Source organism: Rhinolophus ferrumequinum, chromosome 2 (genome assembly GCF_004115265.2).
Source record: "Rhinolophus ferrumequinum isolate MPI-CBG mRhiFer1 chromosome 2, mRhiFer1_v1.p, whole genome shotgun sequence".
In the NCBI taxonomy this organism is placed as follows: Eukaryota; Metazoa; Chordata; class Mammalia; order Chiroptera; family Rhinolophidae; genus Rhinolophus; species Rhinolophus ferrumequinum.
In genome coordinates this window covers 63,488,861-63,506,084 of record NC_046285.1, presented here as the reverse complement: position 1 = coordinate 63,506,084, position 17,224 = coordinate 63,488,861, and the positions used below count along the sequence as shown (strand labels likewise).

Genomic DNA, 17,224 nt, shown 5'->3' with positions numbered 1-17,224 from the left:
TTCATCACACCATTAATTTCCATTTGTATTCTGAATTTGCAAACACCAGAGGTGCGCTCTGAGCATGTGAGGACCATCAAGGATTCATGCTCCTAAGAACCTATAATCTAGGCAAATCAGATTGATGTAACTAAGCGGTGCTTAGTGTTGTGCCACAAAGGGGGCGGTTGGGGGGGAATGTCGCTGCTATTGAAGCTGAGCAAGGGAATTAGAACTTCATTTAAAGCTCATTATTTTTGTTCATATGGGATTTTTAAAGTATTTTGATGTCTTTTAGTTTTATGTCATTGAATATGCTGCTTGTGATGCCACTTACAATGAAATAGTCACATTTGAACGACTTCGGCCTGTCAATCAAAATAAAACTGTCAAAAAAAATACCTTCTTTAAATGCACAGTGGATGTCCCTGAAGATTTGAGAGAGGCGTGAGTAATTTTGTTTACTGTTGAATTGCTTTGTGAATTAAGAGGATTTTTCAGTGCTGCAAAAATCTTTTTTCCCCAAACACCTTATCAAAAACTTCGGATAGAACATCTTTTTAATAAAAGTTTTAATGGGTGGTGTCAAAATGAAATACCGAGTTTGCATTATAAATGCCCTCTAATTTAATTAATCTATTATTTAGGTCTTAAACATGAATTAATTTTTCCCTAGGTGTGCTAATGAAAATGCACATAAAGATTTTAAGAAGGCAGTAGGAGCATGCAGAATTTTTTACCATCCAGAAACCACACAGCTAATGATACTGGTAAGATAACTCCATATTTTAAGGTAGATAATAGATACTGCACAGATTTTATAATTAAATATTTCAGAAAATAAAAGCTAACTTGGTGTATTGGTGAATAGTGGATTTATTAATAACTGGGAGAAAAAATTTTGTAGTTATAAAATGCTAATTTTTTTCTTCTGAAGTAAGGAGGAAAAATATTTCGACATTCTTAACATAAAATTCTTAATGTGTGGGGTTTTGCCCCCCCCCCCCCCCCAATCATAATGTGAACAGCAGAATTTCATAAAGGAATTCAGAAAGGGAAGTAAGATTACTTGGGGTAGGAGGTGTGTTAGATGAGAAGTGTAGTCAGTGAGAATCAAGGAAGACTTAGATTGTGAAGGTCTCATTTGTATTATCTTGAAAAATGATTAAGTTTTTGAGTGATTAACTTGTTTCTTTATAGTCTGCCAGTGAAGCAACTGTGAAGAGAGTAAATATTTTAAGTGACATGCATTTGCGAAGTATTCGTACGAAGTTGATGCTTATGTCCAGAAATGAAGAGGCCACTAAGCATTTAGAAGTAAGTGGGTTTACTCAGAAAAGGTTTTTTGTATGTCTCAGTTTCATAAGTATATTCAAGTTCCCTGGCTCAAACTACTTGACTATTAGGTAAGACCTGTTTTGTGATGTCCTTATTTTCTTAGAAGAATTGGTTTGTTTCTATTACTTTTCTCAGACATAAATACCTTTTGAGTTCTTTTTTAGGACTTAGATGACAGGTACCAAAGAACTTAGAAATTCACTAGGGGTATCCAGTAGAACTGTATTGCTAATTCTTCTTTATTCTTAACCTGTTTTTTTTTTTACTTCCTTGACATCTGTCAGTCACAACACACTTCCATTAGTAAATAGATTATCATAACTTTTGCATAAGAGACGAGGAGGACACACAGCATGTAGTTTTTTAAAAAGAGCCTAACATTGCTTTTCTATCCTGTCCCTAGAGACATTTTGTCACTGCCACACTTGTTAAGAGATTAGTTCCTCCCACCCTCCCTTAAACACACATGCACCGATACACTGGCTTATAGAAATTGAGGTATTATTTAGGACAACTTTGCGAATGCCCTTACTAATTTTAAAGTTCTAAACCAGGGGTATGCAAAATCCTCTGAGTTGAACTGCTTATATTAGTATTCTAGAAAATTGTGTTAGAATTACTGTTTTCTGTGATCGTGACTAAATAGACTCATAAAACTATTTTCTCCCCTTCCATTCATTATATGATCCCAAATGAGTTTTTACCTTGCAAAACTTAAACTATGACTACTAAATGATGGCTTCCCCTTCTCCCAGCCTTAGGCAGCCACCCTTTTACTTTCTGTTCTATACATTTGACTACTCTAGATACCACATATAATTGGAATCATATATAGTATTAGTTGTTTTGTGACTGGCTTATTTCAGTAAGCATAATGTCTTCATTGTTTATCCATGTTGTAGCATATGTCAGAATTTTCTTTTTAAGGCTGAATAACTTCATTGTATGCATGTATCACATTTTGTTTATCCAGTCTGGATATTTGCGTTTCTTCTCCTCCTTGACTATTGTAAATAATGCTATGAATATGGGTATACAAAAAAATATTTTCTTTTTTGAGTTTTATAATTCTAATTTACCTCTTTTACTAGTGCACAAAACAACTTGCAGCAGCTTTTCATGAGGAATTTGTTGTAAGAGAAGATTTGATGGGTCTGGCAATAGGAACACATGGTAGTAACATACAGCAAGCTAGGAAGGTTCCTGGAGTTACTGCTATTGAGCTAGATGAAGATACTGGAACATTTAGAATCTATGGAGAGGTAAGCCGTTTTTTTTTTTGTCCCCCACCTATTTAGGTAACTTTGCTATAACATTAACTGTTATTTGATTATATTTATTTGAAATTTAAGTTTAAAGTGAAACACTTTAAAATCAGTCAGCCTAGTAATTAGTTACACATATGCATATGGACTTAAGGTGGTATTATGTGGGGCAGTGAAAGATTTACTGAATAATGTGTACTATTTTCAGAAGTTTCTTTACCAATGACTTCTGAATTTAACTCAATTTATATGCATTACAGTTTATCAAATATTTTTTGCATATTTACTGTGTGTCAGGCACTGGCAGTTGTAAATAGCATAAAAGAACATCTTTGGTAAAACTTAAATTTAGATAATGTCTGTCACTGTTAATTGTAAAATTTGTGTGGACAGGAAGATAATCTGGAAAATAAATAATTCAAACTTTTCATTGAGATGATCCACATTCGAATAAATGGATGAGATTTTTTTGGGTGATAAGTTCAAGTCTTGACTTCTCATACATAGATAGCTTTTATGAAAAGCTTGAGTCATAAAGTAAATTGACTAGAGGCCTGTTTCTTATTTCTGAAAGCTTTATAAGCAGGCAGTATAACAAAGTAATTAAGATGAAAAGCTTTGGGCCATACCTCCTGGATTGGAATTCTGTGTCTACCACGTTAAGTGGGCTTGGAGAAAGTTAATCTCCCTGCATAATTTTCCTCAGGGTAAAATGAGAAATATGCGTAATAGTGCTTACCTTATAATTTATGAGAATTAAATACGTTCTTAAAATTTTTATTGTATGTGGTATATCATATGAGCACACACAACCAATACACTTGGTCTGTGGTTAGTTATTAAAGAACAAACATTCAAAGTGGAAGTTAATTAACTTATCGAGACCTGTGAATTTCCTTTAGAAAGCCCTTTTCTCCCATCTTTCAGTCTTAAAAATTGTACCCATTAGAAATTATGAATTTTAATGATCTTATGAATAGGTACATTTTTTTCTAATGCATCTCTATGAAAACAGCTTTTTGAATCATTTGTTGAGAAGGAGAAAAACAATGCAGACAGTATAGACAATATGAACAGTTTGTTTTTAATATTTACCTGGAGAAATTCAACATGGGAAAATGGACCAAATGTATTTAGGACGCAGTTAAAATTTGGCTGACATAAGTTAAGCTCTCTTGCTAATTTTCTCAGGAGCTTTTGGGACCTTAGAGATGTCTAATGTGTTTTGGTTCTAACTGGACTTTATTCCTAACCTTTTAATGATTGCCTTTTTTTTTTTTTAAGTACTTCATGAATTATTTGACCTGTAATGTCACTAGTGAACTGAGCAGAATCTGTACAAGAGCATAATAATACAGATTTTTCTCGTGTTTTTGTTTTGGAATGTGAGGTTTCTTTAGGTTTTATCTCATGTTTGTTTTCCCCTTTCCTCCTGCAGAGTGCTGATGCTGTAAAAAAGGCTAGAAGTTTCTTGGAATTTGTGGAGGATTTTATTCAGGTTCCTAGGAATCTTGTTGGTAGGTACTTCTACATGTTAAGTGTTACTTAATTACATATAGTCACTTAATTGAAAATTAGCCTTGTCTGATATGTTATTTATGTGGAGTATTTTGATAGTGATAATTATTTCTATTTTTTCAGTAATAACATTGTATGTGACTTGTATCTCGTTATTGTCATGTTAAAAAATAAAGATGTCTGTCTTTTTCTGTACGAGGTGACCTAATAGCTGTGATTTTTATAACAGCTGTCATTACAATTTTTCTTAAACCGTTTTATGCCTTGGGCTCTTTCTTAACTATTCTTATTCACTTAATGTCTTTTTAGTCACAATCCTATTAAAATTATCTGTACTTTTTGAGAAGATGTGATAATTTTTTTTTCTTTACTGCAAAAGAGAAAGTAAGAGTGAACTAATGAACTAGCAAAGGGCAATACAACTTTTATACACATTAGACCCTGAATAAATAATAATTGGTTTTTGCAAAGGTGTGGAATAAGGTAAAATGTCATGGACAGGAGAAGAGGGTGGTGATTGATAATATGATATAGCAGGTTTCACTATTAAGTTTTTGAAATCATTAACGAAAACTATTGTACTCATGGGTTATTAGTTGTGACAAAAAATTTTGAGTTTAAAGCTGTAAATGAGCATTATAGCTTGGGATGAGTTGTTCAGTAGCTTTGTTATTAATATCCTCTGCCTTTGTGCTGTTTGTCCTTTTAAATACTATTTGAGACAAATGGGAAAGCTTTTGTCACACGTTAAATACTCAGTAATTACCCTAGAAGTTTAATATAAAAATAGCATCAACGTAAAGTATTGAAGTTTATTAGGTGGGAGATGAGTTTTTGTCACTGTTGTTATATCTCATCAGTTTGTTTTTTACCTTATTGAAACAGTTAGAGATGCTTGGGCTCCATTTGAATATACTTAGGCCTGTTCTGCCTTTAGAAAACGATTTCTTTGCTATAGGTGTTCTATTTGTCAAATTCTGTAAAACAGTGGGAGAAAATTTAAAAACTTGCACTGTAAAAAGAATGTTAGTTTTAGCCAATAAAAGTAGTATATATACTCTGGCATAATAGTCTACAACACGAGAATTTGGACAGTTCATTGATACTCAGCTTTTATATAGAAAGCTTTTCAATTTTGCCCGAACATTTGTATAGGTAAGACATGATGTCAATTAAGTAAGCTCCACTTTATCTGTTCTTGGGAACCATTGTTAACTGTAGACTGAACTGCTGGAGAGATGAGATGTTAAAAGTTGAAGAATTGTTTATAATTTTAATAAACATTATGATACAAAATGTTATCAAATGTTTATTGTCAAATGAAATTACCTTTGATAAGAAAGCTGCTTTTGAAAATGACCTCTTTTTTTGTTTAGATTATACTGAATTATTGACATCTATCAGTATTAACATTGGGGTTGCTGCTTCACAGAACATAATTTAGATTTCTTCACTTGTAAAAATGATTTGGATATATTTGTAGTTCTCTGATTCTCTATTTATCTGTGCAGTATGTGGGTGCCTGTCATGTCTCTTTTTTTCTTCTATGTGTCGTGGTTGGCTTTGGTGATTTGGATTATTTGTGTATTCTTTAGGAAATATACATTAGCAGCAACTATTGTACGTTGGTGAAATGCTCAGAAGTACAAAGATTTCAGTTGGTTGTTGTGTATAATAATACTGCATTTTCTTCCAAAATGTTTTGTGGGTGAAGCAGTCTTTTAAAAAATAATACATTCTTAGTCGAAGTGAAAGAGAAAAAACGGACTGAGGAGTAAAAGGGAATGAGGACTACTTGGTGGGTAAGTTCCAGAGAGGATTTTCTTATTCAGGTTTCAAAAGTTATAGAACTTGACCATCCATTCCCATCCCTCCCAAATCAAAAGAAAAAAATATGTAAACATTGATTTGGAAATAAATCAAAATGTTTCACCTCCCGGAAGCCTTCCTTAATCACTTCCCTACTCTGTCTCTTCAGCGTTTATGTTTAGTGCTTGATTTATACTACAGGTCTGCTTCAGTTTGTCAGTATGCTTTGGAATTTAAACTGTGGAAATGATCGGTTAAAATATTGACAGTCTCTGTTGGGATTAAATAAAACTTGCAGGTAGGTCCTTTCCACGGACCCCAGAAAGGTGATGGATGTTCATGTACCACTGTATAGTTCACAAGAAGAAAAGGGCAAAGATTGTGGGTGGGGGAGATTATGATATATCAACCTGATTTTTGTTTTTTCGAAGATATTTGCTTATTTTTAGCAGGGTGAAGGATGAAGTTGCTGCTTGAGAGCCTCACTGTTAACAATGAAGGTTGCTTTTATGTGCTGCTGCTAGGGCTGCTCAGAGAAGACATGCGCCATGTGAATTCCCTGACCTCTTTTTTTTTTTTTTTTTAACATGTTCAATTGCTGTTGCTTTTAAATGTGGGGTTGTTAATGGGGAAGGAGGTTTGAGAAGATAGATAGAAAACCCTGTAATCGTGTCTCTGCTGTATTTCCCAGCTTACTGTTGCCATTGTTTCCTTATTTATTCTTTAATGTCAACTGTTCTTTCAAGCATTCAATAGGAAAGACTTTCATTTTAACCCCTTTCAACCAAAATTAATTTATTGTGGAAATAGATTGCTGATTTAGTTTAAAAAAAATTATTGGGGATTTGAACTTAATAACAAATATGGTGTTGCTATTAACTTTATAAGGGATACATCTGTTTCATATAGTGAAGTTTATCTGTTACCAGGTAACACTACCCAGTATTGTGTTGTTATTTTACGTGAGTGTATGTTGTCTTTATGACTAGTAAGTTCCTAAGGGAAGAGAGTCTTCATGCTCCCTTTGTAGATTTTCTTTTAATTATTGGATACTCAATAACTGCTGTTTGATAGACTTACAGGTTAAATGTGGAGAAGGTAAATAATTTGGATTTACGTCCTATTACAGTATTTCACATCTAGGGAGACAGCATACCATATATACCGTGTTTCCCTGAAAATAAGACCTAGCCAGACCATCAGCTCTAATGCATCTTTTGGAGCAAAAATTAATGTAAGACCCGGTCTTATTTTAATATAAGATCCAGTCTTATTTTAATATAAGATTGGGTTTTATATTAATTTTTGCTCCAAAAGAGGTTTTATATTAATTTTTGCTCCAAAAGATGCATTAGAGCTGATGGTCTGGCTAGGACTTATTTTTGGGGAAACACGATACATGCTGTGTGTATTTGTATAGTTGTGAAGTATTTTAAAAGCTCATTGATGTAAAATGTTATACTTGATAAATGTAAATATTTAATTTCAGTTGAAGAGAATATTCATTTTAAAAGTAGCTTCAAGTCAGGTGTCTTCTGTACAAATAGAAACTGGAAAATAAAGCAAGCTTGAATTGGTTAATTGAATAATTATATATATTATAAACATAAACAAATTGATATGATTGATGCCAAAATAAGTTTTCTTTTTGCCTTTATGTATCCAACCTTTTGAAGTGGGTTGGACTTGATATTTTAAAAAATGTTTGGACTTTGAAAATGTCTTACCACAGGAGCAGTATTGTCTGTCACACTTAATGATAATAGCCTTAGGCATACTGAAGAGAAGGAAGTTTCAGACCAAGGGTAAAATTTCTCAGTGGTCTTTTAGGTGTGAATTAATTGAGAGTAGAAATGTGGAGCATTGCTTGGTTTTTATAATTTGATTACAAATAATTACAAATTATTTGGACATGTTGAAAGGATAGAGGTATATTGTTTTTTAACTTGCCGTTATATTTGTTTTGTCTTATTAAAGGAAAAGTTATTGGAAAAAATGGCAAAGTTATTCAAGAAATAGTGGACAAATCGGGTGTGGTTCGGGTGAGAATTGAAGGAGACAATGAAAATAAACTACCTAGAGAAGATGTGAGTATTTAAAATGTAATTTTTTTAAATTAATTGGCCTGGGTTTTTTTCTTGTTCTTTTCTTGGCTGACTTACAGTGTTATATTTTGGAAATTATTTTATGAAATTATATCTAGTGAGCTACTTACACTCTGGTACAGTGGTTTTTGTTCTTTTTAATTTTGTTTCTTAAGTACCTCCTTACACACTTAGAAAACAAGTCATCTTTTAACTATGGGCCTTGCCAAGGTTCTTGGTTGGTTTCTTAGTACTTCAATAAAAAGCCAGTTTTTGATAAAAATTCTTCAAGTTGATAATCTTAACAGTTCTTTTTTGTACTTAGAATGTAAAGCTGTATAATTTGATACTCAATACAAGTCTGTGTAAAGGAATTCTTGATAAAGAACATTCTTTTTGACATTTTTATAGACTTGAAAGCATCGACCATTTCTTAATTGAAATTTTTAAGCTTTTATATTGCTGTTAATTTTGATACCAACTTTCTGAAATTTTCCATCATTCTGCTCACATGTTGATGTTTTGCCCGCAATGCTGTTCTTGATTCTTTATGCGTCACTTTAAGGATCTCTTAACCTTTGTGGCTCTAGTCTTCAACTCTGTATAGTTGACTCAAACGTTGTAGGTCTGAATATAAGGCAAGGATTTTCCCCAGATTATCTCCCAGGAAGCAGTACACCCATAACTTCTGTTTTGCACAGTAGATTACTGTTTGGAATGTTTGTTAGCCTATTGAATAAAATTAGTCTCACAAAACAAAAAACAATAGAAATAGACATTTAGCCCATTTAAATATCCTCACATCAAGGACACTGTAAAGATGTCTATTAAAGATAGCCATTTCCTTTATTCATTTTAATTAGTTAGACTGTAGAGGTAAAGACACCCTTAAAATGAATGAGGAAAACCAAATGACTTAGTATTATACTACAAATGAGTGCTTGTGGCTCTGATAGATTTCACCTTGCACTGTTTTAAAAATTGCTGTAAATATCAAATAATTTCTACTTATTTTTAAGTAACCTTCCTATTTTTCATGACTTTAAGATGCTTTTGAGATAAGGAATAAAATCAGTGGTGTTATACTACTATAATTGGCACTTTCCCCCTTTATACATAATATATAAAATAATGGTGATCAATTTGGTATACATCCACTGCCTAAAATTGGTCTGAAGATCAAGATGTGTACTGGCCAAGGCCATTAATTAAATAACTCTTAGCTTGACTAATACCTAATTTTCCCTTAACTTGACTTATCCCAGTAGCTTTCCAGTATTTACCATCTTGTTGCAAGCTAATTCTTTTGGGTCCTCATTTATAAATAACAACACTTTTCGGTGTTTGGTCATTATTACCGCCATTTCTGTGCCAGGGTTAAATTTAAATGCTTACAGAAACCAAGCAGATTATGTAAATGATTAAGCAGGTTGGGCTGTACAAGACAGGGATGGGAGGGCACCCGGAGCCTCTTTATAAAAGAAGCACATGCTCAGCTTAAATCTGGTCAACGGATTGACGTGGGAATGCTGCATTATGTGTTGCTGTATCTTCCCATATTTTTAAGAGAAGCTGAAAATCTTATAACATACAGATTTTTTTAACTTTCAAAACATTGCATGATCTGGGGCCACCATTTCACAATTTAAGCTGTCTAAATGCCCTGGGGACTCAGTTTATAACTTGCTTACTCTGAAATCTTTGGTGACCCACCTCTAGCCTGAGATGACCTTTCCCACTTGTATTCCCTAGTGATTATTGTCTATATAATTGGGTGTTGAGTGATTTTCTTTCATCCTTATATATTTTCTGATTTATGTCTCCAAGCCAGATTATGAACTCCTTGAAGTCAAGAAATCAAATCTGAATTCTCATTTTCTTCATTCTTCCCTAGCACTATCAGTTATATAGAGTAGACACTTGATAAATATTTTAAATCAGTTAAGATTTTTAAAGATTAGGTTTAAGTTTTTAATTGTAAAAGAAATAATGCATGTGTAAACGAATAGGACAGAAGGGTTTAGTATGAAAAATAAATGTGTATCTATGTCCTGAGTCCAGGTCTCCTCTCTCCTCCACCATGCCTAATAGATTTTAGACTGTTGTCAGGTTGCCTTTTCTTTCAAGTCTTTGTTTTGCTATTAAAAACAGTGCTGCAGCAAACATCCCTGTGACTGGAGACTAATTTCCTGGAAATAGATTTGTTAGATCAAAGGGTATATGGCTTTAAAATCTTAAGATTTTGTCAATTTTCCCACACATTCCTTCTAAAATAGGAAATGTGTCTGTTTTCCATGTATTTGCCAATACTGAGTTTTGATCATACTTTTAGTGCCATTCCAGAAGTTGTAAATGTTATCTTTCCATATGCTTAAAAGACATTTAAATTTTCCTGTAAACACCTTGTTCATCCATTACATATTTTTTTGTCTTTTTTATTACTGAGTTGTAAGAGCTTTTTGCATTTTAAGGATGTTAGTCTTCTGTCTTTTCGTATGTGTGACAAGTGTTTTCTGTTTCTTTTGAGGTTTTTTATTTTATGCAGACATTTAAAATTTTTTACATTGTTGAATTTTTTTAGACTTACCCTTTATGACTTATGACTTCTGTACTTTGTGTCATGTTTGGCAGGACCTTCCCTACTCTTAGATCATTTAGAAATCCATGTAAATTCTCCAGTTTTATTTTTTTTGGTATGTAAAATTTTCACTCATAAGATGAGGAAGACTGATATATAAATTGATATTTAAAAATTAAATTTTTAGCATACTTCAGTGCTAAGTTGTGTAAATGGGAATTTTTGTAGTGTAAGGTATCAGGAGGAAGGATCCTGCCTTATTTCTGAGTGTTAGTTGGTTGTCTCAGTATCATCTAATAAATACAAGTAATCAGTTCTTAGCAAATTTAAAGAATTAGAAATTTCACTGAAATAACTCTTAGAAATGAACTCATATTCAGTAATAATTATTTATTCTGTTTCTTACCATGGCTTTACAATAGCCATTAAAATAGGTATCTTTTTACCTCTCTTTTTTTTGGAAATAACTTGGTGATAACATTTCCAAGTTCAGGGTCAAAGCATTGTATTTCTCTTATTCCTTACAGATCATCTGTCTGGAATGACTTTCCTTTCTTTATCTACTTGGTAAAATCCTATTTGTTTTTTAAAGCCACTTTAAATAACAATAACAGTATTCTTATAAATTCTCAAATTTCCACACCTGGGGTAATAACACCTTTTAATCTAATATTACTGTGTTTTTTATTCATATCACTAATAGCTATACAAAGAGATTATTATAGGAATGTTTAGTATCTTTTCTGAGATTGTGATTGCCTTTAGAGCAGAGACTTCATCCTTACTCCTTGACATAGATTCTGGCAGTTAACAGGTGGATGTTATTTGGAATTAGGTTAACTGGATATGAAATTGGCTGGCTAATTTTATGACTTTGGGCAAATTGTTTTCTTAATTATAAAATTGGAATTTTTTTTGAGGTTACTTTTTAATGAACATTAAATAAGATACAGATATAGAATAAATAGTCCCAGAAATATGGTGTGCGCTCAAAATTTTTTAGATCTCTTATTTCCCCCTTCTCTGGCTTTTATTCACTTTGCATCCTCTCTGAACTGCCTGTAAATATTCCCAGAGACAGGGTCAAGACTTCCTCACTTCTTAAGCTTAAGTTAGATTTCCTTGTTTCATACCTTCATAGTTAGTTGTATTTACTTATTTGGAGTTACTACAGTTTTCTGTAAGCTTCATAACAGCTGTGCTTAGGGCCTCCTTAACACCTGCCCTGGTGTGTTTCTGTTTTTTTTTTTTTTTTTTTTTTTCATTTCCCGTATCTAAAATTCTCCAATTAATTTTTTTAAATTAGTTTGAAAATAAGTTGTAGTTTCTTGTATAGAATAAAAACCTTTTAAGCTATGCTTAGTTCCATAACTGTTAGGAACTATTTTGTAAAACCAAGAAATAAAGAGAGGGACTAAAATTGATTGGGTGAGTTTATTTAGGCTTTATTCAATTCTCCTTAGCCAATAGTAAGCTGGAAGTGTATTGCTTTAAACAAAAACAACCCATCAATTAGTTATCTTGTTTCTCTTCCTACTTTTTCTAAACCTTCCTCTTGAAATTCAGTAAAGTAAACCAAGGCTGAGTTAATCTTTTGATTTGCTTTAATACCTGTGACTAAGTATATGTCCTTACCAATAATCCTTTTACTTTGTGTAAGTATTTATACTGTCCGTGATAACTTCCATTAATGGTCAGGAAGCACTCCCTCCAACACACAGACCATTGAAGGTTTTGTTATCTTAGCACATACAGAGATAGCCTGGCTGATGTGTCCTGTTGTTCTTAAAGCATTCACTGCTAAGGTGATAATATATCTAGTCTATAAATGCATGACAGTTTGAAGGAAAATGTCTTCAAGTTGCTTTATATATTTAGAAAATTAGATTGAGTTAGAAAACCTGGTGTAAACTGATATTTAGAAGGTAGTTTCTTAAGTTTTTAGCACACTTAAATGCTCAGTTGTAGTGCAAATGTGACAAGTTACTGAAAGTCTCAATATTTCAAATTATTGATTTTTTTTTTGGTTTACTTTTAAATATTGAAGTTTAGTAAATGTAAATTGCTATGTGTTTTAGAAAAGTTTTCCAAATTATATATTGGTATGTCAGATTTAGGCTCGAACTTTGTTCAAATATTAAATGCTTGAGGATACTGTGTTTTCTTACAGGGAATGGTCCCATTTGTATTTGTTGGCACTAAAGAAAGCATCGGAAATGTGCAAGTTCTTTTAGAGTATCATATTGCTTATCTGAAGGTTTGTATACTGTTCATATTTACAGCATTGTTGTTCCAAACATGAATCTTAAAATTAAATAATTTTATATTTGTCTGTAGTAAATTTCACATGTCACCATATTTTTAATTCGGTTTCAGATATGCTCTATTTTTTTTCCTACATGAGAATTTAAAAATAAAAGGTTCTTTGCCATAATAAAATGGTTGGCCTCATGTACATTGTTTCTCTTTCCCTTTCCTCTGAACTTTTGCATTTCTTTCCTCACTGTTTAAGAAATGATTACTCTTGTGTTCCTGTAATTTGACTGTCATTACTCATGTACCTACATGTTCTGTACTGGAACCATTTTGTCTTTACCTTAATGTTTTACACGCAAATAGGGCATAGAACCAGGAGTGAAGATGGACTTTCTTGGTAACTCGTATTATCTGAATCAGATGTACTATCCCCATAGAAATCATTTGATAATTCTTAATGATTGTTTCTAATGTAGTCTGTTTGAGTTAATAAGTAAAGAGCAAGGGTTTTAGAAAAGAAATGCCCTATAAACTATTAAAAGTTGCACTTATCATTTTCTACTCTTCCTTTTTTATTCTGTATTCTCTTGTTCAGGGTGTCGTAATACCCTCATCTACTGTCTCTTGTAGGTTTTCCTTTTTGTCACTCATGTCATTGCTGCTATGTTACTTTTTTGAAAGTGCCCCGATAACTTCATTTCTTCCTTTTAAAACTCATCTTTATATGATAAGTCTCAATTCAATCTGGCATTCTAAACTCATGTTTTACTTTCCAGTACTCTACCACCTTTTAACTAAGAGCTTTGTCTAGACACCTTACCATTACATCTTGTAATGACATCAGTTTCTGAATGACCAAGCCTACTTGTTCATCTAGGTCACAACGGAGGTGTCACTATTTTTATAAGGAAATCAGTTATTAATAGTACCTCTCATAGATGATGCTTTTAATAACTTCATTTAGCAGAGTTTTAACTGCTTGAGAGCTAAATCTAGTAATATTGTGTAATTACTAGCTATTTAATAAATAATTTTAACACTTGTCTGTTAAACATCCCCCTGAAAGAGGAAAGTCCTTGTCTTTTTTTACATTGTATGCCTCTAGCACTTAGCATGGTTGGTACACACACTAAGGCATTCAGCTAAGGCATTCAGTTTCAGTAAATGTTCGGTGAATTGGATCAGCAAGTAAATGCTGATTGTAAATGGTTTACAAAGAACACAATTGTACTTTACCACATGCCCAAGATCACAGCTTTTTTCATCGATAGGAAGTATAGCTTTAGCTCTAGGCTTTATTACAAAAAGTTACAAATAAGATTTACCCTTTTTTGTTTTGATTATAGGAAGTAGAACAGCTAAGAATGGAACGCCTACAGATTGATGAACAGCTGCGACAGATTGGTATGGGTTTCAGACCTTCTTCCACCAGAGGGCCTGAAAAAGAGAAAGGATATGCCACTGATGAAAGTACCGTCTCTTCTGTACAAGGTTCTAGGTCTTATAGTGGAAGAGGCAGAGGTCGTCGGGGCCCTAATTACACCTCCGGTTATGGTAAAACACATTTTTTTGGTAATAGTTTTAGTTTAGGTGCTCCAATACATTTTGCTTATTAGTTAGTTAGTTCCTTACTTTATCTTGACTTTGAACGCGGTAGATAATTGTGAGGTATATGTCTTAATGGTAGTGATGGCACAGTTTATATTGATGACAGTGAAGGGTATATATAATGTTCAAGCAGCTATGTAATGAAATGAAACATTTTTGTTAGGTTGGTGGTTCATGGTCATGTTTTGAATATTTAGAATAAATATATATATGAAACTTCCATATATTTCCCTTGTACAATTTGTATAAGTTTTCTAGTACAAACCTAGTAATGGTAGTGATGCTGCTAGAAATCATCTTTTGCTTACCCTTTAGGAGAAGTAAAAATGAGAAATATGCTAATACTGTGCCAAGATTGCATATAGCAAATCTGTTACTAGTTTTTAAAATATATTTTATTGACTCATTTGTCAATTTTGAATATTAATATCATATGGAATTATTTTGTGAAATAACAGCATTTCACTAAAATGAGGGCTTTAAAAGTCAGAACCTAATTAACATTTTATCAGTGAACATTATTTTTCTAAAATGTATTTATTTCACTGTGAGGAGGGGCCTAACCCACTTAAGGTAGGAGCTAGTGGATGGTTTGATGATCATAATTCTCTAATCCTGAATTCTCTTCAGCTTTGGAGTTGTTCCATTTTTTTCCGTTTGGACTTGGATTTTAGCAGTGACCTGGTTTTTTTCCCTCCCTCGTTCTCTTTCTTTCTCTTCCCTTCCTCTTCTCCACTCCCCAAGCTCATCCTAACTGCTTTGGGAAAATATTTCATAAGCATGAAAGCTTACAGTGTACAGATTCCATATCCAAATTTCATGTTTTACTAACGAGTCATTTAATGGTGCCAGTTATATTAAATTTGTACTATCTTTTATTTTTTTGTAGAGGTGGAAGGTTAGTTACCTCTTCCCTTTCGTGTCCTCATGTTTACGTGTTCTCATTTGTTGGTATTTTTTATTTTATTTTAAAGTTAACCCTGTATTGAAACCTATAAAGCAAAACTCCTGTTAAGTAAAATTTTAGCATGTGAAGGTCTGAAAATTGAGAACTATTATTGTATTCCTGAAAATACATTTAATACAAAAGACAACCTGTAATTAAATAGAAATTAAGTATATACTGAATGATTTTAGAAGTACAAATTACGAGTACAAATAATCATTTAGCTTTTGGATGAGAAAGATGAATTCACTGAAGAATTTTAAAAGCCTCTGGGAAGTCAAGTCAGCTTATTGATGAGGTCAGTCTGGCAAAATGCATTTGTTGGCATAATGCATAATGATAATTTATATGTGCGTGGTAGAGGACTATCGGAATTGAAGAAAGCTGTGCAAATTGTTCAGTAGATGGCACTCTTACCTCTGAATCTTTGCAGGCTAGTAACATTGTATTTTTTGAAATAGCTGTCTAAAGTGGGCTTGAGAGAGACATCATTTGAATTTGGTTATATATTTTCTTCTCCACTTAATATCAGGATTCTTAGGAGATAATATATATAAGTTGTATAAGAAACCTTTTCTCAATATAACATACCTGAAGTTGGCGTGTGTCTTACAGTGCATGATGTCTTACAACTTTGCTTGGCAGCATTTTCTTTAATGGCACACAAAATACTGTCTCTTATAATGGATGGCCTGTTGGATTTGAAAAATGTGGTACTTCATCTATTAATTTTAGCATACATGATCAGTGAAAAGAATGTGAACCGTCTTCATAAGGTGATTTTAGAAGTTTTAAAGGAGAAATCTGATTTAAAATTCTGTTAAAAACAGGTCTTTGTTGGTGTCATTAAAAAATTGAAGCAGTTTCATGAATCATTTTTTAAGCTTTTAAAATTTTTTTTGGATTTTTTTGGATTTATTAACTTAGATTTTACAAAGTTGAGAGATTAGAATGGTTGCAGTGATTTCAATAGAGTATTAGTTTTATATTGGTGCTGTAGCAAATTATAAGCTTGGAGGCTTGAACAAAAAATTTATTACCTTACAAGTTCTATAGCTCAGAAGTCTGATATGAGTCTCATTAGGCTTAAGTGTTGGCAGGGCTGTCGTCCTCTCTGGAGGCTCTACGGGAGAATCTGTTTCCTTGACATTTCCAGTCTCTAGAGACTGTCCATTCCTGGGCTTAGGGCCCCTCTCCTCCATTTTACGAAGTCAATAAGTCTAGAGAAGCCTTAGGCGGCCATCTCTGGTTCTGGTTCTCTGCAGTTGACAGAGGTTCTCTATTAAAGATCCTTGGGATTCGTTTGGCTTCACTTGGATAATCCAGGATAATCTCCCCACCTCAATATTCTTAACATTGATCACATCTACAAAATCCCTTTTGCCATCTTAAAAATGTTTAAGGGTTATTTAAAATGAATAAAGAGGAACACTAGCCAATTCGTCAGCCTTTTTTTGTGTTGGACCTTGGTATCTGTCTTAACTATTGAAATCTATGATTTTGACACTCTTGAAATACTTTGAATACTGTATATAAGTTAAATTAAGGAAGACTTTTGTTGCTTATGACACTGAGTTAAATACTACAGTGTTTATCTACAGAGAATTCAGTAGGCACCTTTGTTAAAATCTTTACAAATTCATCTACCTTCAAATTTTGGTAATGTTTTCAGGCAGAGGTTTGTAAATAAATTCAGAACTTCTTACACTTCCAAAGGTTTTCTTCACTACTCATGAAATGATAAATTGCCCTTACTCTAACCGTGACATCAGTTAATGAAGTTCTTTTTTGTTATTGAAGAAATAAGTGTTTAGGAGATTCATTCTCCTCAGTGAGACTCTTA

At 32.8% G+C, this 17,224-nt stretch overlaps 1 protein-coding gene across 6 annotated transcripts in view; it reads left to right on the top strand.

Annotated features, from left to right (window-relative positions):
- FXR1 (FMR1 autosomal homolog 1) overlaps positions 1 to 17,224 on the top strand; it is a 54,487-nt gene that overhangs the window by 27,561 nt on the left and 9,702 nt on the right. For 3 of the 6 annotated variants that reach the window (XM_033123766.1, XM_033123775.1, XM_033123793.1), the window contains exons 5-13: positions 278 to 426; positions 656 to 749; positions 1,180 to 1,296; positions 2,409 to 2,579; positions 4,021 to 4,099; positions 7,887 to 7,996; positions 12,742 to 12,828; positions 14,174 to 14,231; positions 14,319 to 14,381. In XM_033123766.1, the coding sequence (XP_032979657.1) occupies positions 278 to 426; positions 656 to 749; positions 1,180 to 1,296; positions 2,409 to 2,579; positions 4,021 to 4,099; positions 7,887 to 7,996; positions 12,742 to 12,828; positions 14,174 to 14,231; positions 14,319 to 14,381 (928 nt within the window). Of the gene's footprint in view, positions 1 to 277; positions 427 to 655; positions 750 to 1,179; positions 1,297 to 2,408; positions 2,580 to 4,020; positions 4,100 to 7,886; positions 7,997 to 12,741; positions 12,829 to 14,173; positions 14,382 to 17,224 lie in introns of all 6 variants that reach the window. The other 3 variants (XM_033123752.1, XM_033123761.1, XM_033123783.1) reach the window with 1 other exon arrangement.